Genomic DNA, 26,506 nt, shown 5'->3' on the forward strand with positions numbered 1-26,506 from the left:
GCGGGCACGGCATGCCACGACGCATGGATCGGTTAAAGTTCCTCCACTTTGTTATGCAGGTTAGCAAGCCCATTTACTATGATTACTCTTACAAGAGTAACAATGTTTGCATCGTGGTTTTGCCGTGCTCCCTGTTGAATGAGTGCCTTGATGTCGCATGCTCACTCCTAATAATGTCCGGTGACATAGAAACAAATCCGCGTCCGACCTCTGAGCAAATGTTAGCGCAGATTTTAGCAAATCAGGACTCCGACAGGAAGTTACTACAGTCCATACAGCAAAGCCAGAAACAGACAGAAACATTTCTTCACGAATTGAGTAAAAAAGTTGAAAACATAGAAGAAAGAGTGAAGAACCTTGAGTCTGTGCACGCGGATACTCTAGCATCTTCTGAACAGCTGTCCACTGTGCAATGCTCTGTTACAATCTTAACTAATAAGATGGAAGACCTTGAATGTCGGTCACGACGGAACAACTTAATTATCTACGGAATTGAGGAAAAGGAATCCGAAACTCAAGATGACTTACTGATCTCGGTGAGAGATTCGATATTTCGTGACATCCTAAACGTTGACGTAGCCTCTATTGAACGCGTGCACAGACTTGGTGCGAAACGAGGCAATAAGCAATGACCAACTATATTAAAGCTCTACAATGCGTTGGAAAAGACAAAGGTTCTAAGAAATTGCTATCGATTGAAAGGTACCCAATACTCCATTAGTGAAGACTATCCCGAGAGAATTCGTTCTCTCCGGAAGAAGCTATGGAATAGCGCAGCAAGTGATCGGCAGTCGGGCCACAAAGTTCGCCTGGTATTTGACAAACTGTTTATTGATGATGATGTATACACCTGGGACGAATCCCTATCACAAAGGAAACTAGACCAGCAGAGTACAAGGCTTATCACATCCGATAGTACATCCAGATGTAAACACACGTGTCACACGCTCCCAAAGCCGTACACAGGCCAACATCAATAGTACTGTATGACGTAATGCCAATAATCTTTGTATCTTGATGGGAAATATAAGAAGCTTAGTTCGCAAATGTGATAGCCTAAGTTCCCTCGTAGATAACTGTAACGCCGATGTTGTAGCACTAACGGAGACATGGTTAAACGAGGACATATCTAGTGATGAACTGTTACCTGGTTATACTCATTTTCGCTGCGATCGATTGGGTCGTAGGGGCGGCGGGGTACTCCTCGCTGTCAAAGAGTGTTTAATACCAACAGCTATACATATCCCTTCGAGTCTTGAAATCGTTTGGGCATGTTTTAAGTGTCATATGTTTAATGTACTCATTGGTCTCTACTCACCACCGGCCTCCTAACACGGCTACGTTTGTCGAAGAACTCGAAGCACATATGGCTGATGTAACACGCACCTTTCCTACTCACAAATTGTTATTGACGGGCGATTTTAACTTCCCTGATATCACTTGGTCTGATAATATGAATACTACCAACCTTCCCCCCTTATCACGCAATTTTGTTGACCTGTGTCTGCATTATAACTTAGATGAACTTGTGAAAGTAGCCACGCGAACGTCGGGATCATCTTCTAACATCTTAGACCTAGTATTGTCCGACATGCCTGACTGTATCTCTAGGGTGACTTGCTTCGATGGCCCAAGTGACCATAAGTTTCTTGTGTTCTCTGTGGTGACAGCTCCGCCACGAGTCCAGAGGGAAAAAAAGGTGTTTAAAAACTATAACGCGGCGGATTACGGTTCCATTACTGCGGCGCTTGCCTCGTTTTTTGACGAGTTTTCAGCTCACTTTGCAGTGAGAACTGTCGAAGAAACCTGGGCAATGTTTCAGAATAAGATCAACAAGCTTGTAAACGCCCATGTACCAACTTTTCATGTTAGCTCGTCTCCTTCCACACCGTGGTTTAATAACAATTTGAGACGTCTTCGTTCAAGAAAAAAACGCCTGTTTCGCAAAGCTAGATCCACAAATTCACCCCATACTTGGCAACGGTACTACTCTGCCGAAAAACAGTTCACAACAGCTGTTCAAACAAAAAAGGAAGAGTTTTATTGGCACACTCTACCATTCTTGCTGGAAAGTAACCCTGGAAAATTTTGGGAGTTTATCTCGCCGCGCAAGGACTTCGAGATACACCTAATGAACTCGACAGGCGCATCTGTAGCCATTGATCCGTGTGCTAGAATGTTCAATGAGTATTTTACTTCTGTATTTACCGTGGAAGATACCGGTAATGTTCCGAAGGCCCCATTACACTCTTTTCCCCACATGTTATCCTTTGATATAGATCACTCTGGTGTGCTGAAACTGATAGATAATAGCAAACTATCTTCTTCCTGTGGCATTGATGGCATTAATACCAAAATCCTTAAAACACAAAGATGATATCGTCTGCGTACTTAACTCTAATATTCCAACAGCCCCTAGCAACGGGTAGTGTCCCAGGGGATTGGCTGATCGGTAAGATCATCCCAGTTCATAAGTCCGATGACAAACAGACTCCAAGCCACGTTAGACCCATATCTCTCACCAGTGTCCCATGTAAGCTGCTGGAGCACATCATTGCTAAACATATGGTCACCTACCTAGAAACTAACAATTTCTTCTACTAATATCAACATGGCTTTCGTAGGGGATACTCCTGTGAGATGCAGCTGACAGGTCTAACACACGACATTTTCCATAATCTTGATAAAAGAAAACAAGTCGATGCAGTGTTCCTAGTCTTTGCAAAAGCCTTCGATAGGGTTCCACACTCTCGTCTTCTAACCAAGTTATCAAGTCTTAACATTGATCCAATGGTTCTTAAGTGGATTCGGAACTTCCTTAAAACAGGAAACAGTATGTCGCTGCAAACGGTACCACCTCCAGTCTCGCTCATGTAGCTTCTGGTATTCCGCATGGTTCGGTAATAGATCCACTCCTTTCCTTGATTTATATCAATGACCTGCCTTATGATCTATCGTGTAAGGTGAGACTGTTTGCAGACGACTGCGTTATATACCACCCAATTACTAATTTCTATGACATCCAATTACTACAGTCCGACCTTCAGAAAATTTTTCAATGGTGCACGACCTGGCAACTCCCTGTTAATTCCGAGAAGTGTAAGGTTTTGTCATTCTCTCGTCGTTCAAGCTTAAATCACCCCTACAACCTTGGACCCTGCGAACTACAACATGTAAAGACCTACAGATATCTTGGCGTCCATGTCACTTGTGACATGACTTGGACTGAGCACGTTACATACATCGCAGCGAAAGCTAACCGCTCCCTTGGGTATCTTCGCCGTAACCTTCGTTCTTGTCCACCCATAACAAAAAAAGCTGCCTACACGAGCTTCATCAGGCCCATACTTGAGTATGCCTCCCCCATCAGGAGTCCTTAGCACTCCAACCTTTCTTGTGCAGTTGAGGCGGTGCAGAACCGCGCAGTTCGATTCATTTTCAATAATTTTTCTCCATATAGTAGTATAACAACAATGAAGTCGTCTATTGATATCCCAACATTAGATTTACGTAGGAAGGTATCCAGTCTCTGTCTCTTTCATAAGGTCTTCCACAACACAATCTTAAGCACAGACTTTTTAAGAAATGCGGCGTTTATCTCTGCACGACTGGATCATGAGTACAAGGTTGAACTAACACATTGCCACCATGATTTCTTCCTTAACCCATTTGGTTGTTACAAAGCGAAATGTGGGAATGATTTACCTCGTAACATTGGCGGTGCTTCATGATCCTTTAGAATCCAAAAAAGCAGTCACCGCACTCATCATAGGGGACAATGAAAGAACAGTGTGTAGCTGAAGTCGGTACTTTTTTTATCTTTGTAAAATTATAATTCTATAACCTATGTTAACCCATATAGTATGTGCATATTGTGTTACATATTCTTATAGGTTATTATATGTGCTGTGTCCGCCGTCCGTTATGTAGTGCCCAAGGGCTTTTAACGTACCACGAAATAAAAAAAAAATAAAAAAAATGTACTCAGTTCCAAAATCGCAAAGCCAATCTGGAGTGTGAAGTCGCATCACACTTTTCGTTTGCGCATTTCGTACGCGACACAATCAGGGGACAAAATTTCCATCCCCACGCATTCCGCCCGACTCCCGAGGCGACTCGCCGTCTCCTCATCGAAGGCTACTCGAATGCCCCGCATGTTAAATTTATTTAAAAGCGTTCTTCCGACGACTGCATTATTTGAGAGTTTATAGACATTTTTTTCGAACGCCGTGCTCGAGGCAACGCGTCTGGAAACATCGTCCTCAATGTATGGACGCAGGAATGGTGCCTGGCGAAATTTTAGAATTCTGTGAATTTTGGTCACTCTCATACCTAATCTACAAGAGAGTGCGAGCAGCGCGTAATGAACGACGTACTTGACCTTGTCCTTGCACGTGACCAGCAGCTTTTTGCTGTTAGCTGGCTGATACATTAATTCTTGGAGGAGCCCTAGCTGGAATGGCGAGAGCAATCCTTCGGGACGACCATCTTCTCAGGAGCCAGGGGGAAGTACCGTGTCAGTGCGTGGATAGATTTTGGATACTCCAAGTCACATACATACACGTAGCCCACGTCTGAATCAATGGGGTGACGCATAAAATCCACAGAGCTGAAATCCTCGACCCATTCAAAATCACCGACTGGGAGGTGTTTTATCATACTGAATCCATAAAGATTGTTGCAATCTATGTATGATATGTACACTTCCTCTTTATCAGGATCGTACCCACTGCACAGAGGGTTGTTGGCACGTAAATGACGTCTGCTCGCCTGACAGAGTCCCCCTCTAACACCCGATTCAATGGTTTTGCACATGTCCTCTTCGGTGATCAACTGCAATTTTGCTTGCGTGTAATTTAGGGCGCATTGCCACGAATAGGATGCCAGAGAAACGCAATGAAGCAATTCTAATCCGCGTGCACCGTAGCACAGGCGTCGGAAGTGCTGCATTATGTCTGCATGTAGCAGGGCATCCGTTTTCAGGTACAATGCGTTATAATCCTGTAAACTGGAGCACCCAAAATGTTCGAATACATGCAGAACGTATTGGTAGTCTTCGTCACTTATATCTTCCCAGTTAGATCGTTTCGAAACGCGGATTTTTCTGGTAGGGCCAATTCATCGTACACTGCGAAAGAACTAATATAGCTGTATGGGAATACACCTTTACGAAGCAAAATTTCGTAGCCGTCTCCTCTGCGCCCCCCATGCATTTGACAGTTTTCACGAGCTCCCCCAGCGACGAATTTAGGTACTGCATGGTATATCTGAACAGGAAGGTGCCAATTTCGAACGAACAAATTTTTTTCCATGGAGCTGGCTACAATGAAGGGAGGTCGCTTCCACCCGAGAACGTGAAATTCACGTAAGAGTCCAGCCAAATCGTAAGACAAATTGTGGAACATGATCGGCAATTTTTCTCTGGTAGTGCACGCAACATTGCAGGGGTTACACAATGTTGCGACATAATTGGTCGCGCCAGCGGTACAATGCTTCGAATGATCATGGTGCTGGACATGAGGTAGATCTTTCGTGAACTATTGTTTACAGTATGCGCAGTGGGTAGCGGCACTGTGCTCTGCGTGTTGCTCATCGCTCAGCACCATAGTGGCAGGGCAAGCATTCAAAGCGATCATCTCATCGCGCATTTCCATGAGTGCCTTCACACACTGCTTTGCCGCGTCTTCCCCATGGTGTGTTCTAATGCGCATCACATTTGGGTCGTGGGTACACACAAGCACAGCACAGAAGCTAGGGGTAATGTGATGTTGCATGCCAACACCACTGGGTGCGAGTACGCTCTCCGTGTCCAACGCAACGACGTAGTTGTACTGCTGCATGTACTGTATTTCAGTAAACTCTACAAAATTTTTTCCCGGCTCGCAAAATTCCAACAGGATTTCATTTACGTCCGTGAACAGGCGTCGATGTTTCGCCATGCTCCTTTCCTCCTTAAAAGAGCGTGTGCGCCGCTCGCATACGAAACGGTTACTTTTTGTCAACAAACGCTCGAGAGACTTTATACAAAAAAAATGTTCATCAACCTCCAAAAGATGAATTTTCTTTTCGAATTCCAGTTTTGCGGGTCGTGACACGTGCACTCCCTGATCGACATGGGCGTAAACGTACACGGATATCTCGTTCTGGACTTCAAATTCATCCAGATCAGAGAATGAAACAGGGAAGCCGCTAGGCCACCAGTATGCTGTTGCATAATTTTCATATTTTTTCCATCTGCTCCTTTCCAGTGGATGCAAGAGGGCGAGCGTATTGTACTTAAAGCACTCGCCCTCCTTACGTGGCGGTAAAGGGACATTCGTTAGGATGTTCCTACGATTAGCCAAATTGGTGGGAAGTACCCCATTGCAGCCAAATTTTTTTAGTTTTCACAGCAGAAATACACATTTGAACGTTTTGGACGTCAGTGGATACAAACCCACTACCCTCACGCTGGTAATTTTCAATGCGCCCGGTGGACTCCTGAATGACGTCCATCAAAGTATTTGCGATAGCTCCATCGCTGTGGACCTCACGAGCAAACGCCATAAAATGAACTATGTGTGCGGTTATATCCCCTCGATTTTCTTTCATCATTAGAACATCAGAACAAATGCAAAACCTAAAAGGTATTCTTTGCGCTCGCAAAATAACAATTATGTTTTGGAAGTGATTCATTAAATATTGTTGCAAGTCCTCCACTCCCTGATCGTGAACAGATGCCAATAGCACGAACGCTTTGACAATACCTCGAAATGCGCTATCAGTTTGAAAGAAAGGCAGGAAGGAAATGTCCACATAGGGGTGTGATTGCTCGACGTGAGCACACAATGTGCCAGGTGAAATATCTGGAGAAGATGGTGAATTCTCTTCCATCGGCTCATCATCCTCGATATCATGAGGATCAAAAAAGCAGAACACGCATCTAGGCACTGAAAAAAAAAAAAGAAACACTAAGAAAACATGCACCACAGAGCGTGGATGAAAAATACTTGCTTTTGAAGCGAGCTCCGCACACTCCCGAAGCGATGCGAAGACTGCTGCCTCTTTACACATCCTCCCCACTTATATAGCGGCGACCTCGCTGCATGCCCCAACATGCACGGGTGCGGGGAGGTCATACCCTAAAAATAACTTGCTCTGCATGTTCAAGGTCGCAGCTTGCCCTTGGCTTTATGTAATGCTCCCTCCGCCTACGCCATTGCCGCACCTGAGCGCAAAGTTCGCTCTCATCACATGTCATTCCAATATGCAAGTTGCTTCCATGATAGCAGCATAACCATCCTTTTTTTTTGTTCACAGTGGCTGTGGAATTTCAAAAATATTACTTAAACCAAACTAATCGCAGTGAAATGCAGATTCATCTCAGACAGGAATTTCTACCCTCAGCGTTAAACCCTCAGATACCATCATTTCCGCTCAAATAGCAAAATAGCTAGGACTTCAAAACTTAAACACATGCTAACAAACTACCATCAACTGACAAAACACACGCATTTCTGCTATCAGATCTATCTTGCATCTTGCTATCTTGCATAATGCTGCATACACAGTTGCATTGTCATTGTGTAAAGAAAGCACAGGACAAGGGTACACAAATTCCCTTAAGCGATGAGGGAAAAGGCTTAAGAAGGAGCACTCAGGAATAATCGCAAAGTCACCGCACATCGCTACGATACTCAACGGATAACACAAGATGACAACAATAACATACTAGCGGCGGGTAAATTTGCAACAAGAAACACACTGCTAAACAAGTCCAGACATGCCACAGCGCATGCAAAACATGTAATGGATATCCCCAGTTGATGTCGCAAGTGAGAAAAAAAAGCACACACACACACACAGCAGCTCAGGAATGCATAAGGAGACGTGCTTTATAGGAATCTCTACTCCTGGCTCAGATACTAGCATTTCTGCTCAAATACCCACAACTGCAAGATTAAGCACTGCTTACTTCTTCAACATACCGTGCGACTAATGACATCTAACGAACAAACAAACCCACTCCTCATTAATTCAGCTTTACTAAACGGCTTTCTTCTGAGTAAAAGCAGTGAAAGAAGAAAAGAGACGTGAAAAATTACACGCACCTGTGCTTGAATAGCTATAAAAAAAGCACACCCTAATAAACTGAGAAAAATGCACTCATTTCTGCTATCAGGTAATTATCGCATAATGCTACGTACATAGTCGCGTTGCCTCTGCGTAAAGAAAGCACAGGACAAGGGTACACAAATCGAATTGTGAAAATGAATATTTTGCAAGAAATACTACAGAGTGGGAAGGCTAAAAGGAGAACTTCACCGCATAGCACGTAGTGTCTGCTTTGCCGCTGTTAAAGTGATAAAACAGTGCGCCCGAACCGCGCCCCCACGCGAGCCGCACGCGGGCCCGTTCTCGCGGTTTGGACACGCGCTCGCAATCAAGCGCGTGATCGGTTACCGATTCCCCGTGCAAGCGCACTGTTTTATGACTTTAACAGCGAAGTTCTCCTTTTAGCCTGTCCATTCTGTAGTATTTCTTGCAAAATATTCATATGCAAGCAAGCAAAAAGTATGAAGAAATGAATCCCCTTCTGTATTATAATTGGTGCACAAAAGCATGACGCCGTTTTTCTTCTTGAATGTATAGACAACATGCATTCCTGAGTTGTTGTGTTCCTGTCTTGCTTTGCGATGGTCGACTGGCGATATCGTATTACATCCGGCGGGAAGGCCTATTGTTTCGCATTCGCATATGTGCGTTCCCCGTTTCGACGATGGTTGGATAATTATTGACGTGAGGAATAATATGAATTTATGTGGTTGTGAATGGACTTTGGGTTTTTGCTCGTTGTGGGGTACTAAAAATGTGTGAGTGTGCGTGCGCGTTTGTGCAGCTGGGACCCCACTTGACAAGTAAGTTCACTGTGTTTGACTTTAGCGAAATTGCCGATATTGCCATATATTACGCCGACTGTGATAATTTTTTGTTTGAAAAATAAGGTTTATCGGATTTTCAATAGAGTAGACTGAGCTACACACGATATATGCTTTCTCCAAGCAACGTGCTTTATTCTAATCGAATCGCTCACGCCTGTAGCACAAATTCAGAAAGCAGAAATGAATGCGTGTGTTCGTCAGTTTTTGTGTTTGCCATGCAAGCGTAATTTCAGCAAATATTGTATTATTCTGTTCAATAATTTTCTGGTGGTAGAAAATGTGTTTTGTTATGCTTGACACTTTGCTATTCGAGCAGAAGTGCGTGTAATTTCATATTTATCACTGTTGCTCGTTGTGTCTGTGATGTGTATGTGTATGAAAAACGTTAGTAAGTGTTGTGTTTGTGCAGCTGTGACCCCACATAACCAGTAAGTACATTGTGTATGCCTTTTCGTGTGAGTGACTCGACTGATAAATTCATGTCGCATTGCGTGAAATATTGGTTTAAAAATAATGGTTGTTGTACTGTGTGTTGTAGCAGTGCCTTCTTATTGCAATTTTCACCCATAAAAAAAAAAGAAAAAAAAATCAGCGTATATCATATTTGGCTGCTCGAGTAGAAGTGATTTTCACAATTCGATTTGTGTACCCTTGTCCTGTGCTTTGTTTACGCAGAGGCAACGCGACTATGTACGTAGCATTATGCGATAATTACCTGATAGCAGAAATGAGTGCATTTTTCTCAGTTTATTAGGGTGTGCTTTTTTTATAGCTATTCAAGCACAGGTGCGTGTAATTTTTCACGTCTCTTTTCTTCTTTCACTGCTTTTACTCAGAAGAAAGCCGTTTAGTAAAGCTGAATTAATGAGGAGTGGGTTTGTTTGTTCGTTAGATGTCATTAGTCGCACGGTATGTTGAAGAAGTAAGCAGTGCTTAATCTTGCAGTTGTGGGTATTTGAGCAGAAATGCTAGTATCTGAGCCAGGAGTAGAGATTCCTATAAAGCACGTCTCCTTATGCATTCCTTAGCTGCTGTGTGTGTGTGTTCTTTTTTTTCTGACTTGCGACGTTAACTGGGGATATCCATTACATGTTTTGCATGCGCTGTGGCATGTCTGGACTTGTTTAGCAGTCTCTTCCTTGTTGCAAATTTACCCGCTGCTAGTATGTTATTGTTGTCATCTTGTATGAGCCGTTGAGTATCGTAGCGATGTGCGGTGACTTTGCGATTATTCCTGAGCCCTCCTTCTTAAGCCTTTTCCCTCATTGCTTAAGGGAATTTGTGTACCCTTATCCTGTGCTTTCTTTATACAATGACAATGCAACTGTGTATGCAGCATTATGCAAGAATTATCTGATAGCAGAAATAAGTGTGTTTTGTCAGTTGATGGTAGTTTGTTAGCATGTGTTTAATCTTTGAAGTCCTAGCTATTTTGCTATTTGAGCAGAAATGAGGGTATCTGAGGGTTTATCGCTGACGGTAGAAATTCCTGTCTAAGATGAATCTGCATTTCACTGCGATTAGTTTCGTTTAAGTAATATTTTTGAAATTCCACAGCCACTGTGAACAAAAAAAAGGATGGTTATGTGCATGCTCATGGAAGCAACTTGAATATTGGAATGACATATGTGATGAGAGCGAACTTTGCGCTCAGGTGCGGCAATGGCGTAGGCGGAGGCAGCATTACATAAAGCCAAGGGCAAGCTGCGACCTTGAACATGCAGAGCAAGTTATTTTTAGGCTATGACGACTCCCCGCACCCGTGCATGTTGGGGCATGCAGCGAGGTCGCCGCTATACAGGGTGTTTCAGTTAAATCCCCGGGCTAAATAATTCGCGAACGGGTGCACCAATCCACGAGCTTTCTTTTTTACAAGTATCTGTCCGATACCACCTACAAGCTGCACACCGTGTGAATGAGTGGGAGGCGCTCATTATTAAAATAAAAATGCAAATGAGTTCCGTAAAAAAGCGTAACTTCTAAAGCAGGACGCTGTTGGCATTAAAATGGGTACTGCCCCTTTTGGGACCTTCAGTGAACACCTTTTAGAGAAAAATCTGCTACCGAAGCGGGTCATTTCTTGCAGTAATTAATTGGTTTCGGTTTACGTATTTTTGTCGCGGCTGGTCGCGGCGAAGCTCAAAAGGACGCTCTTTCACTCCCTTATCCATCAATGAACTACGTCCTTACACCAATTGCAATGAATTACACCAATGAAATACGATATGGTAAGTTTAAATGGATGATGTAAATACTGAAGCTCATAATGTTCTTTTTTGCTCCAGAAGATGTGCAGGAAGAGAACTGATACTTCTCTGACATGCTGTTCTTTCGTGCGGTTTCGTGAACTGTGGAAGGAGAGGCACGAATGCCTGGGTCATCCACATGGTACCAGTGCGAAGAATGCTAAGGATGTGAGTGGAGATGTCCAGTGCGCCTGGAAGTGCCCCAGAGAGAACTACAATCTCTCTGAGAATGCCATGATGTGTTTAATAATTGGTGAAAACTATTTCCCGTGTTTTTCTATGTCCCTACCGTTCTGAAGCGTTGTCCAGGCTTAACTAGAAAGCATCCCAAGCCAATATGCGATTTGGGGGGCCTGTGAGCTGGACGAGAAATGAATGGAATTGACCCACGAGCGGTTGTCTATGTTGCGGTTGAAATTATGAACCAATAAGCAGTTGAAAGCACATGAGGGAGTAACCTGTGAGTGGAATTCACCAATCAGTATATGGAGCATGTACAATAGGCAGCCAATAGAATCTTGTTCCAATCACTAGGTTCAGAAATTGAGTCCCTGGATCAATAGAGAGGTGAGCAATTTGGGGGGCCTATGAGTAGACTTAGAAATTAATAGAATAGACTGTCCTGAGTGAACCACTAGGTTTAGAAATGAATGGAAGTGACCATTTTGGTGCCTAAGAGCGAATGAGTTGACCGAGTGGCAATGAAGGGTAGCCAATCAAGTAGGCATTGTATGGGTCACTGTGAAGGCGTGGAGCCTGGATAGATCAATCGGCGTGAAGGGGCGGAGCTGACCGACCAAACAGAGGAACAAGAAGTGCAATGACCTGGATTAGAATTGGCTGGCATTGGATTAGAAATTTCTAGAACTGTATTAGGAAAAAGTGCCTGTTGTGTGCCCCGGATCTATACTACTGACCTAACTGCATATCGAGAATGTGGAGTCAAATAACTGACAATGGAAAGTTGATTAAACCCTGCACAGATATATAATAAAGCAGTGTCTTCACCTAGCTCTAGAGCGTATCAGGTTGAATAAGTGCAGCCCTACACTTGTTTATCAGGGGAAGCAAGCAGCACGATGCATGCATACATCCCTGAACTGCTGTTACTACCTGCTGTGGTTGTAAAGTAGCTCATTTGTGGTAACCACGTCTGCTACTACCTGTCAACGATTGGTAGGTTGTGAAACGGTAGTAACCATATGAAAAAGTAACTGAAGGAGAACAGTAGTAACGACGGCTCTTACTACTTTTTTACAACCTTTTCTAAGAGTGTACCCGTAGGTCAGACCCAAGGGGTCAGAATGCTGAGAGACCTGCAACTTATCAGGAGGAGTAGGCTGAGGAGCAGGTTTGGTGGTAGTTTCTTCCTTGCCGGGTCCCTTGGCGGACGATGTTTTAGGCGCCTCTGGAAAGTATGAGGTATATCTGTAAAGTCATGCATTCATCCTGGCGTCCGGAAGTCATGCATTCTCGGTGGAGGCGCGCACTGTTTGTCACCCAGACCAACACTGCTGATCCTCGCGGGAGCCATGCAATGGACGTGTTGCACGTCATTCAGCCGACCTGCCCCTCGGAAAGGTTTACTGCCCAATGGGACGCCATGGACGATGTTTCCTTAAACCATGTTTTCCATGCCACGTTTGCCAAACAAATGCTTCGGAAACGACTGTTGTGGCAAGAGAGCAGGGAAGCCGATACGACGTTATACGATTACTTGGTACACAGAGTGCAACGTCTAGATATAAGTAATTATATGCAAAATTGAGCGAGTACAATATGCAACAAATTGAACGAAATGGATTAAATGAGCCGTTGTGGGTGTGCCTCCTGTATGCATAAAAAACAATATAAAATGACACACACACGTACGTTGTCGTTCGTTTTATATTGCGTATCGTACTGGCTCCGTGGCTACAGTGAGTGCAAATGCGGTAGCATATAGGGTAAAGTCGGGCTACTTGAAGACGTGGGCAAGTTGAGGGCAGTTTGGGTTTTTTGCGTGGATTTTCTTACCAATAATTTTTTTTTCGTCTGTGACACCAGGGTGAGCACAGTCGTTGTCTTCGCTTTGAAGTGACGTGCTAACGTTCTGCACGTGGCTTTTTAGAAAGACGCCAGACGCTGTTTTGCAGATGTGATCGAGGTAAGAGGGGCCTTTTTTGGTCCCATCTCTTAACTTTCACAAGCATTGACTTCCAGTTTGATCACTTCTGCTCACATGTGCATTACTCGTGGCTGACCGTTTCGGCTGGCCCAAACAAAAGGCAAAATTTAAACCCGGTATTAATTTTTTGATGTCCTCAACTTATCCATAGGGTGGGGCAAGTTGATGACAATATGTAGCCTATCATTTTTGGCTCGTACGAAAAAAATATCTGGTTTAGCACCACAGTAATTTGTGGACCATTCCTCAAAGGTTTGAGGATTCAGTGAACGGATTATAATACAATTTAGGCGATTATTCTAACTGCTATTAACAAAATAGTTCAACTATCTTCAACATGGGAGACCTTACCCTACCATTGACCACGTAGTGCTGTAGCCTATTGACAGCGACATAGCTTCAGCACAAAGGCAACGGAAGATACAATTCGTTTGGCGTGCCCCAATGAAATTTAAAAACCACGTAGTGGCAAATCGACCGCACTGACCAAATCACTCCCCCCCCCCTCCACTCTTGTAACCCATCTTGTTCAGAGCATGAGTTATTGGGGATGCAATCTTATGGCTACCTGACACTGCTGCATGGTTGCCATGGCAACTGAAGTACGGCGAACCAAAAAGCACACGCACCGACAGAGTTGGGCTCGACCAAACTCCATGTGGTACAGATTGCCTTGAGCTACGCAGCGCGTCACTGCATTGTGCGTTCATGGCTGACTGGAGAGTGGAGTCGTGGTGCAAAGTAGCGAAGGCGCTTTCCGTATCAGGAACGCACGCGTTTGAACGGCTTGTCGTACAGCAACCGCATCCGCACGCGATCCGTACCCTGCCCGCAACGGTGAGATGTTGCAGTGTGAACCAGTCAGAGCAGATGAGAGCAATAATGACAAAATATGACAGCAATATACCTTATCTAAGAAATTGTAGGAAGTAGATAGATGCCCTACCGATCATAAAGAAGGAAATGTGGACAGTCGTACTGCCAGCTTACCTGTATCATTAGCGGTCTTGTTTCCGGATACCTCTTCTACTTTTGTTGTTGTAGTTGGTGATCCTGTGATCACACAGAAGTCATTCGGGCTTTATCGAGTAGTAGTGCAACTTACCCTTGGCAGTCAGCAGGGCGATGGTTATTGCTACCGTGGCAACGATGCCCACAACTATCCCCAGGACAAGCTTGATCAGTCCTGCTCCTGCACCAGCGTGTCTGCGAAGCCGTATGGAATGTGCTAACGCAAACGCAATTTCGTTTTATGAGACCCACGCTACTCACCCTGCCGCACTCCTAAGCAAAACAATAAACAATTGGTAAACATTATTAGGAAACGCAAGTTGATTACAAAAATAGATCGCCGTACCTGGCATTGCCTTGGAAGCGTATGTCCCGCTGAAAAACAATCATATTATCAGTTACAGCTGTAATTGTACCCTTTATCCTAGAACTCCCTAATACCACCCCTAAGACCCGCTAAAAAAGTCAGAACACCTAAAAAGATTGGCCAAAAATACCGAGAAATCTAGCAGGTCCGGGTGCCACCATCCCTCAGATCATCCTATAAACCTTCCTGGTCACCCAGCACTGCTCTCTCCACAATTGGAATAATTCGACAATAGCACTTTGCACAAAAACACGGTGAATTCCACTGGGAACTGCAGGAAATACGTCCGTGATGACCCAGTCCAGAGAGCTATATACCGTACGCAGGGTTCATGTGTAATGCTTTCGATGCGAAGAATGGCCGTATGAATACTGTTACAGATTACATGGAGACATTAACTGGGCCTATTGTGGTTGCGCGACAAATAAGTGGGATGTAGTTCCGTAGACGGGCTTATGGCTTTTTTTTAACAAACGGAAATAGACATCAAATAACAGATGATTTTACCAGAAAGATGAGAAAATTACGGATGAAATCAAACAAAAATCAACGCCGTATAACGTGGCAAACGTATAAAAATTAATTTTTATTTCCCGTTTCTTCAAGGCGATCCGCCATCTTTGCTGAGTACCTTCTGACCTAACCCGAGGCACAGTCTCGACGCCCGCACCGCCTAGTGCGTGCCTGGTAGGGGGGGGGGGGGGGGGGCGCGCCCCAGACACCCCTTGATCAGTAGAACCTAACCTGGACTAACCTCACTAAAGTGAAGTGATTTAGCCCATTTCAACGGCCCTACCTTTCGCAAGATGGCAAGTTTCGAATCCGTTAGGCTTACCACTCCCGTGTTTCTCCTGCGCTAGAAGTGCATCAGATGGAGTTGTTGAAATGTATATAAAAAAAACTTCTAAACCACACATTCTTGTAATTCTTGTTTTTTTTATATATATATTCGCTATATAGTCTTCTTTCACTTCAGTACATTATTTCGCTTTTGAACACTCCGGCTAATTAAAAAGACCATAAGCCCGTCTACGGAACTACACCCAATAAGTGGTTGATAGTCAGCCACGCATCAGTGTGACCCAATACAACCCGAACGGCAGCAAAGTTATCACCAACAACTTGCATGAATACAGCACTCAACAGTGCCACCTGCCATTGAGGCCTCTGACTTGTCACTTCGTCTGTGGATTTAAGAGAAACACTAGACGAACAACGCTACATTACGGCAACCAGTGATTTTCCCAGGATTTTCTTCTAGGGGGGTGTTGGAAATATGTGGGGGTGCGACATAATACGTGACGGTGTCACATGACGTCACAACCACGTGACCATATCCTATGACGTCACGTATGAGTGACCCACTGGCTTTTCCCAGGATTTCCGTTTTGGGGGAATCGGGATTTGAAGGAGTGGAATGGGGGGGTACAAATGCTCTTTAGAAGACTTGACCATTAACAACTGTGTTTCTGGCTAAATGAAGAGACATTCAATTTTCAAACAGTAACGCTTTATTACGGTGAACATTGTTTTGCTGCTCTCAAAATACCGCCTGGGTAGCTCAGAGTTGCGAACATCTTCATTTCTGGTAAAAATGTTGTGTGACATTAAAAACAGAAAACGAGGACAGGTCACGAGAAACGCAAAAAAACACAAGCGCTCACGACGCAGAGCAGTTCTCTACATGTGAAGCGGTAAGTTTCCCCTTCATAGCCTCCTTGGTTTCCGAACCCATTTTTCAAAAGCTTTATCTATTAACTCGTGGTACTTGTCAGCGCTGCCATCAGGCGTCACCTTCTGTCGCGGAATCTGTGGTCCTTCGATGGATATCTTCATCAGAGCGTCAACATGCGTGAGACGCGCGCATCTCGCGCGAGAGCTGCACAGAGGCGAGCTGGTTCTACTTGCAGCCGAAGCGATGAAACCAATATTTTAGTGCAAGAGCACACTCGGTCTCGTTGCTGTATATCTCGTTCACAAGTACAGTTACCACACATTTAGCAACGTGATCCACCGAGTGCGCCGTGCTCTCGCACGATGATCCGGTGGAACCACGTCAAACCGCTGTTACTTTTTCATGCTTTACTCACAGCGTTCAAAACCAGTAGGCATCGTAAACATCAAGGTTTGATTTGAATACTCGACAGGGCCAGGTGACACTCCCCTGGGGGTGTGTGTCGTGAGTAATTCCTGTGGCGGTGTTCGACATTTTTTTTTTTTAGGGGGGGGGTTGTTAGGGGGGTATGGAGGGGTGCTGGGAAAATCACTGAGGGCAACGGTCCCGCCTACAACAGGAGATTTGTAACTTCCAGCGGAACGCATAAACCCAAACGCTATGCATTGGGAGGACGGGTGAAACTTTTGTATTCCAACACTAGGACGTGCAATGCCTGCGCACATGAGATCTCGAAAATCGTAATGCCCTCGCATTAGAAACTGGTGTAAACTTACCACCCATGGTAGGTGTTCGAGGAGCCGCCCGAAGAGGAACAGAAACAACGACGATTGACCCGGCTTCTGTTCTGTTCTCGAGCCTTTTCTTCACCAGTAAGCAAATCGTGGCTCGTGCGTCAGGTTTGCACAATCCCCAGAATGAGAACAGGTAGAAGACCTTACGTTAAAAATATCGTGAGCCCAGATATTTAAAAAAATATATTAATGAAAAGAGCTATTATTGATGGAATATGAGATATCTCGAGCTTGTACCACGGAATCTGTAGAACGGTTAGACATGAAATCAAGCAACTCATGAAAAGGTGCAAACACCAGGATTTGCGCCTGGACCTTCTTGAGGCTCACATGTTTGTGTCATCTATGTTTGTAGCCTGCCTCAGCTAATTCTCATTTGTTTACATTGTATACACAGGATGTCGCCCAGGCTCGTGCCTGAATGAGTGAGTGAATTAGAAAGATGTAAGAGAGAATGGGAACAGTATAGGTGATGAGTTATCTATCCCCCTTGTACTTGAGGCACTCTCAGGGGAAAGTCCTGCTGTCGGGTGTAACGGTAGCATATCTCACCGGAAATCAGAAGGTCCAGGTTTGAATGCTGGCGTCTCAACCTACTTCCCGAGCAGCTTGATTTCATTGATTCTTGGTGTTTGAGGCTTACTATCATCCAAGTTTGTAGCCTGCATCGGCCAATTCCCGTTATTTAAGGTTAGACATGAGTCAAGGTACGTGAACTTAGGACGTGATGGAAAGTATAAGTTCTAACCCTAGTAAAAATAAAATAAAAACACGCTAGTATAAATGCAGTGGGAATTCCAGCTGGAGTATTGGACTGGTTCCAGCATGGAATATAACTGGATCTAGCCTGGAAACAGGCTGGTTCCGGCCCAGAATTTAACTGGGTCTGGAAACGGGCTTGCCCCAGGCTGCATCCAGCCGGAGAAAGAGTGGTCTAGAACCAGTTCCACAGTGGACACAGGCTGGAACAAGGCTGGATATGCAGCATGTCTCCAGCCGGAATATCGTGTCCCGATGTAGGAGTGCTTCCACTTCAGCCTACCTTCTGGTGGAACCCATGTTCCAAGGCAGGAGGTTCCGCTCAAGTAGAAGCAACTTATAGAAGATAAATTGCTGCACAAAGCAGAAACTGGAAACACGCTAGAGGAACAAAGTGACAAGCAGCAATAAATTCAAATATTTATTTTAATAAGAATAACTAATACCCCATAACTGGTATGATAACAAATATACTACAAATAGTGTACATGCAGCAACAGTGGCAACACTATGAGACGATAATGCGATATCACACAATTTGATGCAAAGTTTGAGTCACAAAGATCACTTGTCAGGCGCTCGTTCTCATTTAACTGTCCGACAAAGTAAGTCTGTCCCGTGCAAGCGGGACAATGACACATCATGATGGCAGTTCAGATAACTATAGATAAGTATCGGGTCACTACTGTACAGGTCCCGACAAAAGTTTACGGAACACGCGAGCGGTGTATTTTCTCCTCGGTACGACTCCCTAGCGGCAAGCGGAAGCTGGCGAAATCAGGCCAGTTCACTGCCTCAGAGGGTTGGACGACTGCGCTCTTAGTGACACACAGCGGTAGTTTCGGTATGATTACTGTTGTATGTGCCCACGAAGTGAGTTGGACTCAACTGTTGTGCTCGTCAACAACTCGTGACTCACGTCAGTTGTGTATCAATCAATCAATTATCAATGTCAGCGTCAATTGTTTATCGGCTCGTCACGCGTCGTCCATAATAAAGCAACTGATTACCAGATACTTTTCTTCAGTAGTCACGAGTCACTTCAAGTCATGAGTTGTTGACGAGCACAACAGTTAAGTCCAACTCACTTCGCGGGCACATACAACAGTAATCATACCGAAACTACCGCTGTGTGTCGCTAAGAGCGCAGTCGTCCACCCCTCTGAGACAGTGAACTGGCCTGATTTCGCCAGCTTCCGCTTGCCGCTAGGGTGGCGTACCGAGGAGAAAATACACCGCTCGCGTGTTCCGTAAACTTTTGTCGGGACCTGTACCTCTTGGTTCAGATTTAGGACTTGAGGATCAACCGCACTGCACACGCCGCTTACCCTTTGTCGTAATAGAGCTCGTGCACGGGTTCAGGAAGAAAATGCATAACGGAGCACACGACTACACAAATGCAAAGACGTTCGCATTTTTATACGGTCGGCGAAGGTGAAATGCAGGAGGGAACACCTAAATTACCAAGCTGTACCTTAGACGCCAACACGACAAACGACGCTTCCCAGTTCAAAGCAGATTCTCAGTTGATGCCGATGGCGGTTAGTCGCATTTTACGATGAGAGCATTATGGCTATAGTTTCGGTTTGACAGACCGGGGTGGTGGTGGTTGTGGTGATGGTGCTTGCCGTTGCCGGCCTCACGTATGTGGGCAACGTCACGACTGACGGCCTGGGGAAATGTGCGTCCTGGGCCGACTTCTAGGGGAACTGTGCCGACATATGTCCGAAAGCGTCTGAGGAAAACCCGGAAAGCTCACGTCTTGCAGCGTGAAGCCAATCAATATCTTTTTTCTTTTTTTTTTTTTGCGATCTAGTTATGTACGTGGAGTTCTGTGCATAACCTTGCACACTTTTGGGTATTTATTTGTTTTTATTATTGTTTTATTTATTTATTTTAGTATTATTTTATTTATTTTATTATAGTTGGGCATAAATAAATTATTTGCACACATTTGTGAAATTAATTTCGGCTTCTTGTTTGCTTTATATAAGCCAAGATTATCTTCACAGCGTTCACAGCCAAGAATCTCGCACAACCCAGCGTACTCGCTGGAACATCCCATTTCCAGCTTCGTTCCAGCAGGGAACCATTCTGGTTTCCGAATGGAAGTTGGATGGTTTCAGAATAGAAATTCAAACAGCACTGGACCCAGCATGGAAACAGCCTTGGCCAGCCTAGCTCCATCCTGGAATGGCTTTTCCAGGCTGGTTCCACAGTGGATCCAGGCTGTTTTTTTTTTTTTTACTAGGGAAGCCTGAATGTGCGTATCAACATAGAAGATAGCAATATGGCAGTTGCGGAAAAATGCCCAGACAGAGGTTGGAACGAAATGCACACCGCTTGATTGCCGGTCAGTCAGTAGGTTTTTTTTTTTTTTTTTTTGCTGGAATTTGTAAAAGTGACCAAAGAGGTGCTGTTTCGATTCCTAATGCTGCTTAACTTTTACTACGACTGCCATATTTCAGTCGTTTAACAAACTTACGAATTATGCAGGTGTACATCACTACGTACATTGTTTTTGTGTGTGTATGTGTACTTATTTATGTTTCAAAAGCTACATGGCATAAAGTAATAATAATTTATTGAATCACGAATGTGGCATGGGTCGGCGACAAAAAGTCACTCAACGTGACTTGAAAGGGTCACTGCCCCAGAACAGTACAGTAGCAACAAGTCATAAGTTATATTTTAGCACTTAGGAAGAGAGAAAAGAATACGAGTAGAAACAGATAAAACATGCACGTATGCACATGTACACGATTATACAAAATACATAACCATGTACATACTGCGCGCATTTAGAAACCTGAAAAAATGCCTGGTAATACAGCCCTTTGGTGTCCTTAAGGGTCAGATATGCCGATTTTGAAGTGCCGCAGAACTGAGCGATACTCGCGCTGTGTGTTCATTACCGAACACTGAATATGTGTGCGAAATATCTTGCTCCAACTGTTCGTAGTTTTTTAGAAAACAGTTTGTTTAGTTCCCACGCCCGGCCGTCAGACCGTCGGCAAACCCTGCGCACGGCCGCACCGACGTCACTGCTCTCGGTTTATATGTCTTTGGCGTGGCATGGACTCTTGGCTTGGCTGCTTGGCTTCTGTCGTTTCCTCCTCTGTGCATCGTACATAAGCGAACAGCTGTTATGTTGTTGTTAAGTCGGAAACAAAGCATGTGAATGTTTTTTTTTTTTTTTTGGCACAGCGTCGTTTGGAAAGTGCACTTCCTTGTTCTGACCTTGCCCTTTATGGGCTGGAGCGATATGATTCGTGAATATGCCACGGCGAAGTTGTCGAAGTTGCGACAGTGCTACGCTGTTAGAACAATTCATCGGAGCATTCAAGTGTTACCTATTATAAGCTGCCAAAAGACCAAGCAGTGCGAAGCTCTTGTCTGACAGTGGTGCCTGCTAATTTCCACTGCAAGGATTTCGTCCACGAACACTGTTAAAAAAGACAGTAAATTTACGGAACGTCGCCCACGGAACCAGAGCTTCTCTTTTTCATTGCTGCTCCAATTCCGTAGCGGTACATGAACCGTTGCTATCCCGTCGTCTTTTCCAGGAATGAGTAGAGCAATATCGCTGAAAATGAAATATTTTGTTCAGACCACGTCACGATTATGCTAGCAGAAATATGGAAGACGATTCATGTCTTCAGCGAATCACATATTTACCGTTTTTGAACGATCCGACAGTGATATCGCAATATTCGGGCCTAACTTTTTGCTCGGATGAATGTGGCAGGCTCAAGGACGCCGGCGTCTCGCCGTCAGCGAGTGCGCAGCGCGGAGCAATACAGCATTGTCACCTGAGCCGCTAACTGGAAGCAAGCGAAATTCTTTCCTCGTAGACGCATGAGACGCTCCGTGACGTTTTAAGTGTTTTGAAGTGCATCTAGTGTTCGGTCTTTGGCCGACAGTACCCCCACAAAGCAAAGGTGAGTTTACAACCTGTTTCGTTGTTCCACCACTACACCAAGTCAAATACGAGCACCACTTGTAAGCATGGTTGCAAAAATTGTTTCGTTGCATACGCGTCTCAGCAACGGTGTGCAACAGCAGGAAAGCAGTGTCTGTGTGTGTTACTGTGTGTAGATCATGAGTAGAAACGTAAAGAGTTACCTAACGTTCACTCGTGCAGGGGGAGGCTACTGAAATAATTTGTGTTTTGCTGTGATCTCGCACAAAAAATTGATAAATGTTGTGACTCTATTTCCCCCCCTTGGAGCTGGAGTAAACGGAATTCCTCTGTTGTGGAATGTTCACCTGAAAGTGTCCCAATCTCCAAAGTGGATATCATTCCGATATGGCCTGTTATAATTTCCATTGAAATCTGTTGCATTTGCACTATAGGAAGGCCTCCTGTTTGCAAAATTCCGATCCTCTACAGTTTGCAATTCATCAAAGAGGTCACATTTCACAGTCTTTCCAAACAAATGTACCTTTCACTAGTCTTAGCGGCGTCAAAATTTTCACCAGTAACGATTTCATGCTCGCACAGCTGAAGGCTGTTTATCAATGGATCCCTTTTTTGCACTCTCTTGGTAGGTGATATACAAGTGCACATTGTTGCTGCAGAAATTTTCTTCTCGTCGAGCTCTTTTCGACCATCTGCTATCACATGAAGATTTTGCAAGTGGTGTTCCTTGTACCATAGAGGGACGTAATGCTGCTTCCAAGAACTATAGAACCAATTCCTCCATGAGCCATCCTGACGAAATGCCAACACATTAAACACAAAAAGTATTGTCTTGAAAGTTTTGTTCTGTGGCTTCTTGCAGCCAGCTGTGTGGACAGTGAAGAAGCAGATATTGCACGCTGAAAACATCACCTCATCACAGATGCATCGTGCACTGTGAGTTGACAGTCCCTTCTTGTGTGCTTCGACAATCACTATTCTTGGGACTCAACATACGACAGGACACTATCTTGTGGTCTCCAGAGACGAGTACAACCTGCGCTATGGGAAACCGGTACACATCTTTGTGGAAACTGGCCCTGAGGTGATGCCAATTTTTCTTTTTCGCATAACACATCAAGTTTTCTACCAGACCTCAGGCTATAGCATCTTGAATCTCAGAGACAAGTGTATATTGTTGTGTGCGATCCTCAGAGTTAATGGACAGTCATCCAGCAGCTTATGAAGTAATAAACTCTGTTGTTGTCTCCCTCAGAATATCGCTGCTCAGCCATGATTATGGAGGTATATATAGTCTGTTCAACCAAATTTTTGCAAAATATATACGCTACTTCCGGTTTTGCTTAATAACTTCGTTTTCTGACACAGAAAGTTCCATATGAGAGGTACATACCTTTCCCTGTGCATGCTACAGTTGTTGCTATGTGTGTGTGGTTTTCAGAGCTTGCTCAATGCTGCTTCTTTTTCTCTTTCTTTCTTGTTTACTTGACGTTTCTGAAGATCAGGAGTAGAGATCACAAAACGAAAAACTTTGTGTCAGTAACATGTCTTGAGGAGCTAATCAGAGTTGCTGTGGGTCATGGAATTTGTCAGGAGGGCAACATACAGGTATGCCACTTTTGTTATAACGTTTATAACGCTCGTATGAGCTTCAATTGCATTGTTGTTTTAAAAATCTTTGTAACACCAGTTATTTCTTTCTAGGTGTATTTAATGGATGAGTTATCACTTCGCTCTATGGTTGCTGGTGCTGAGAAATGCCTCGATGACATTTTCATTGTTAAAAATGGACTATGGAAACAAGGTATAGTGCATACATCTCCAGATGCCACTTTGCCCTCTTGCTTGGGGCTTTAAGTGCCATTTTTTGTTTTGCTTTCCTGTTTAGATCAGTCAACATGTGTGAGTGCACCTTCACCAATCCCACAAATGCCTCTGCTCTCACGAATTTATTACCCTTGGGAGAGCCTCAGCAAGACAGTACTTGATGCATTGGAAGCAGACAATGTTCTGCTTCCCTCTCAACGACAGGAAGTGGCACACATGGCAGCGTCATGGCCCTGCATATCCATTGAAGGTGGGAGGCACTCCTGATATTTATTCACAGGTATATTTGCTGTTTGCATGGCTTACCTGGATAGAGTACAGCAGATATAAAAAAAAAATGTTGTGACATGCATTGAAATGTTGTAGGAGAGCACATCACATACTGGTAAAATATAGCATTTTGAAAGTCACGTTGTGTAGTAGAGTAGCAAAAAAACTGGTTTGGAAGTTTAGATGGTGCTCTAGGTTAGATTATCTGCAAGAACCCTCCTTATATTATACTACATATTTACTCGGCTGGTACGATACATACTGCGGTAAATACAGCAGGCGATGTAACGCATACGTATAGCAGAGGCCATATCAACTGCTAACCTTTCACAGACATTCATATGCTTCACATATGGTGGTGTCTCTGCCATGCTGAACTATGCTCATAAGCATGTTTCACGGATGAAAAAAAAAATCCTATCTATGTGCTGAGAAATTTGTTGTGCCACTTGCAGTGGTGGACGTGTAGTGCTCTTCATAAACTTATTTGGAATAGTTGGTAGAGAAATGGAGTGATTGTCCTGATCATTACACCATGTGAAACTAAGAATATTTCATGCAATTATTTTGAATACTCATCAGGAAATTTTATTAATTGGTTGTGATTTTAGGCACCTGGTTGGTATCATTGAGAACGAAGGGAGCCAGCAGGCATAAAAAATCAAGAGGGCTACATACATAAATGCGTGAGGCAATGAGGGCCGCAGATGAATATAGCAAGAAGTGGCAACATGTAAGTTGTAAATGCTTCCTATGAGCGTATTACATTTCTTTGTTCATCAAATAATTGGATTTGTTGTGGAAGTATTATGACTAAGGAGGCTCAGTAATACTTTCTTTTCTTTTCAGCTCATGTGATACAAAGCGGTCAAATGTTCCGCCACCAAAGTCATGCACAAGTTATTTGTAGTCTTTTCAGTAATTTCCAAAATAAAGGGTTATTATTGAAAAGCTATCCTCTCTGGACACACAAAACATGAGAATTGAACAATTAACAATGAAACAAAATCTCTGGACACCTTGCATTGATCATAAGGACTGTAAAGGAAAACAACAGGAAACCAGCTAGCATCATGGTCGACAGCATTTATCCCTGTTTTAAAGCGGAATCATCGTTTCATTACTGCACAGGGCCCCGTCATTATAATTAGTGAATTGCTGCCGTAATGAAGAGGCACATCACGAGTACAGTTTCCTATACTTACTGATATATAGCAGTACCTTGCCCAAACGGCACTTCAGCCGTGATGATGTACTATTTACTGAGTGGTAGCCGTTGGTCCTGTACATTCGCCGTCTACCATCAGAGCCATAACGGAAGACTACGAGGAATTGGCTGGCATCAACGGATAGCAGCATTCGGTCCTGTTTTGAAACGGAATAATTTCTTACAGTGAATGTTATCATAGGTTACGCGCGACTCCAGAGGCAATTTGGAATCACGGCATGAAATCGTCTGATGAAAATCTGAGGTGCCCGAGGCATAACATTTTGAACGTGCCACGGAGGATCAAGGCAAAAAACGAGAGCAAAAAATGGTAAGTCGAGGTTCAGATTATCGCGACCTGTGTCGATAACAAGCGCCCCTGCTAGAAATGGTCCCATTGAAGATTTCCCGAAAAACTCATTGAATTCAATTGGACGTCTTTCAGACAAACGCCATTAAAAAAAAAACTGAAATTCCAATTCCCAATAGATGATTTGGAACAAATATTATATTGGACACAACTGGTGTTTTAATTGGTCTCAATGAAAATTCTCTGTAGAAATCAATGGGGCCCAATTCGACACACATTGAATAGCACCCATGCAAACTCATTCGAGGTAAGTCTTGCGTCCCACTGAGCCAATGTGCTTGTGTGAGCCAATGTGTGTATTCTCCCTGCCAATGCACTTTTTTAATGAGTAGTAACATTCAAAACCGTTGCTCCTAATGAAAGTTACGGTGAAGAATCAAAGAAGTTGTGGCTGCGAAAAGAAATACACTCTGTGTGGTTTCTTCGTGAAAATTTATTGTTCACATAACAATACAGTAGGTCTGAAAATATGGCAAATAGCAAGACACAAAACCGAAAAGTTATTTCAAATGACTTGTACATGTGTGAGTATTCATGGAACTGAGAAACCACACGAAACAATAAATAGCAGGAACAAATACTCAATTCAGCACTTACGTGTCTTTGAAGGCGTACCGTTCATCACCGACACACACTACCGTAATCCATGGAGGCTCGTTCTCGCAACGTCCAAACAACGAACAGCGCACAACGCCAGGTGGAAAAAATTCTTGAAGCACTGAGTTCTTCGACGACCATGTTCTTCACTGTCTTGTACACCTGCCGCCTCACGATTTACGGTCTAGCCTGCCGTTCTTGAGCGAAAATTAACGCATCTCCAACTTAGGCGAGACTGTGTTCCCACGACGTGGTGATATAGCCACATCGCGACAAATACTCCCTTGCCTGCCGCCTCGTACAGGCTCAACCTGCACGAAATACCATTTCAGATACACTTCATATAATATTTCAAATACCGTTTCAAATGACG

At 44.0% G+C, this 26,506-nt stretch overlaps 1 protein-coding gene and 1 long non-coding RNA gene across 3 annotated transcripts; one reads left to right on the forward strand and one right to left on the reverse strand.

Annotated features, from left to right (window-relative positions):
- Positions 1 to 11,700: 11,700 nt before the first annotated feature.
- On the reverse strand, positions 11,701 to 17,849 carry LOC135387661 (uncharacterized). Its single transcript, XM_064616769.1, has 7 exons — positions 17,779 to 17,849; positions 17,164 to 17,251; positions 14,692 to 14,720; positions 14,607 to 14,618; positions 14,440 to 14,540; positions 14,325 to 14,387; positions 11,701 to 12,575 (listed from the first exon to the last, which is right to left on the reverse strand). The coding sequence occupies exons 1-7, from the start codon at positions 17,847 to 17,849 to the stop codon at positions 12,334 to 12,336; spliced, it is 606 nt and encodes a 201-aa protein (XP_064472839.1). The 3' UTR covers positions 11,701 to 12,333.
- Positions 17,850 to 23,357: 5,508 nt separating this feature from the next.
- Positions 23,358 to 24,658, forward strand: LOC135390195 (uncharacterized). 2 transcript variants are annotated; one of them, XR_010421761.1, is made up of 4 exons: positions 23,358 to 23,470; positions 23,567 to 23,666; positions 23,751 to 23,969; positions 24,571 to 24,658. It is a non-coding gene; the product is annotated as an uncharacterized LOC135390195 (long non-coding RNA). The 2 variants fall into 2 exon arrangements; XR_010421762.1 differs by having other exon boundaries at positions 23,751 to 23,939.
- Positions 24,659 to 26,506: the final 1,848 nt, after the last annotated feature.

The sequence above is a fragment of the Ornithodoros turicata genome, chromosome 3 (assembly GCF_037126465.1).
Source record: "Ornithodoros turicata isolate Travis chromosome 3, ASM3712646v1, whole genome shotgun sequence".
Taxonomy (NCBI): domain Eukaryota; kingdom Metazoa; phylum Arthropoda; class Arachnida; order Ixodida; family Argasidae; genus Ornithodoros; species Ornithodoros turicata.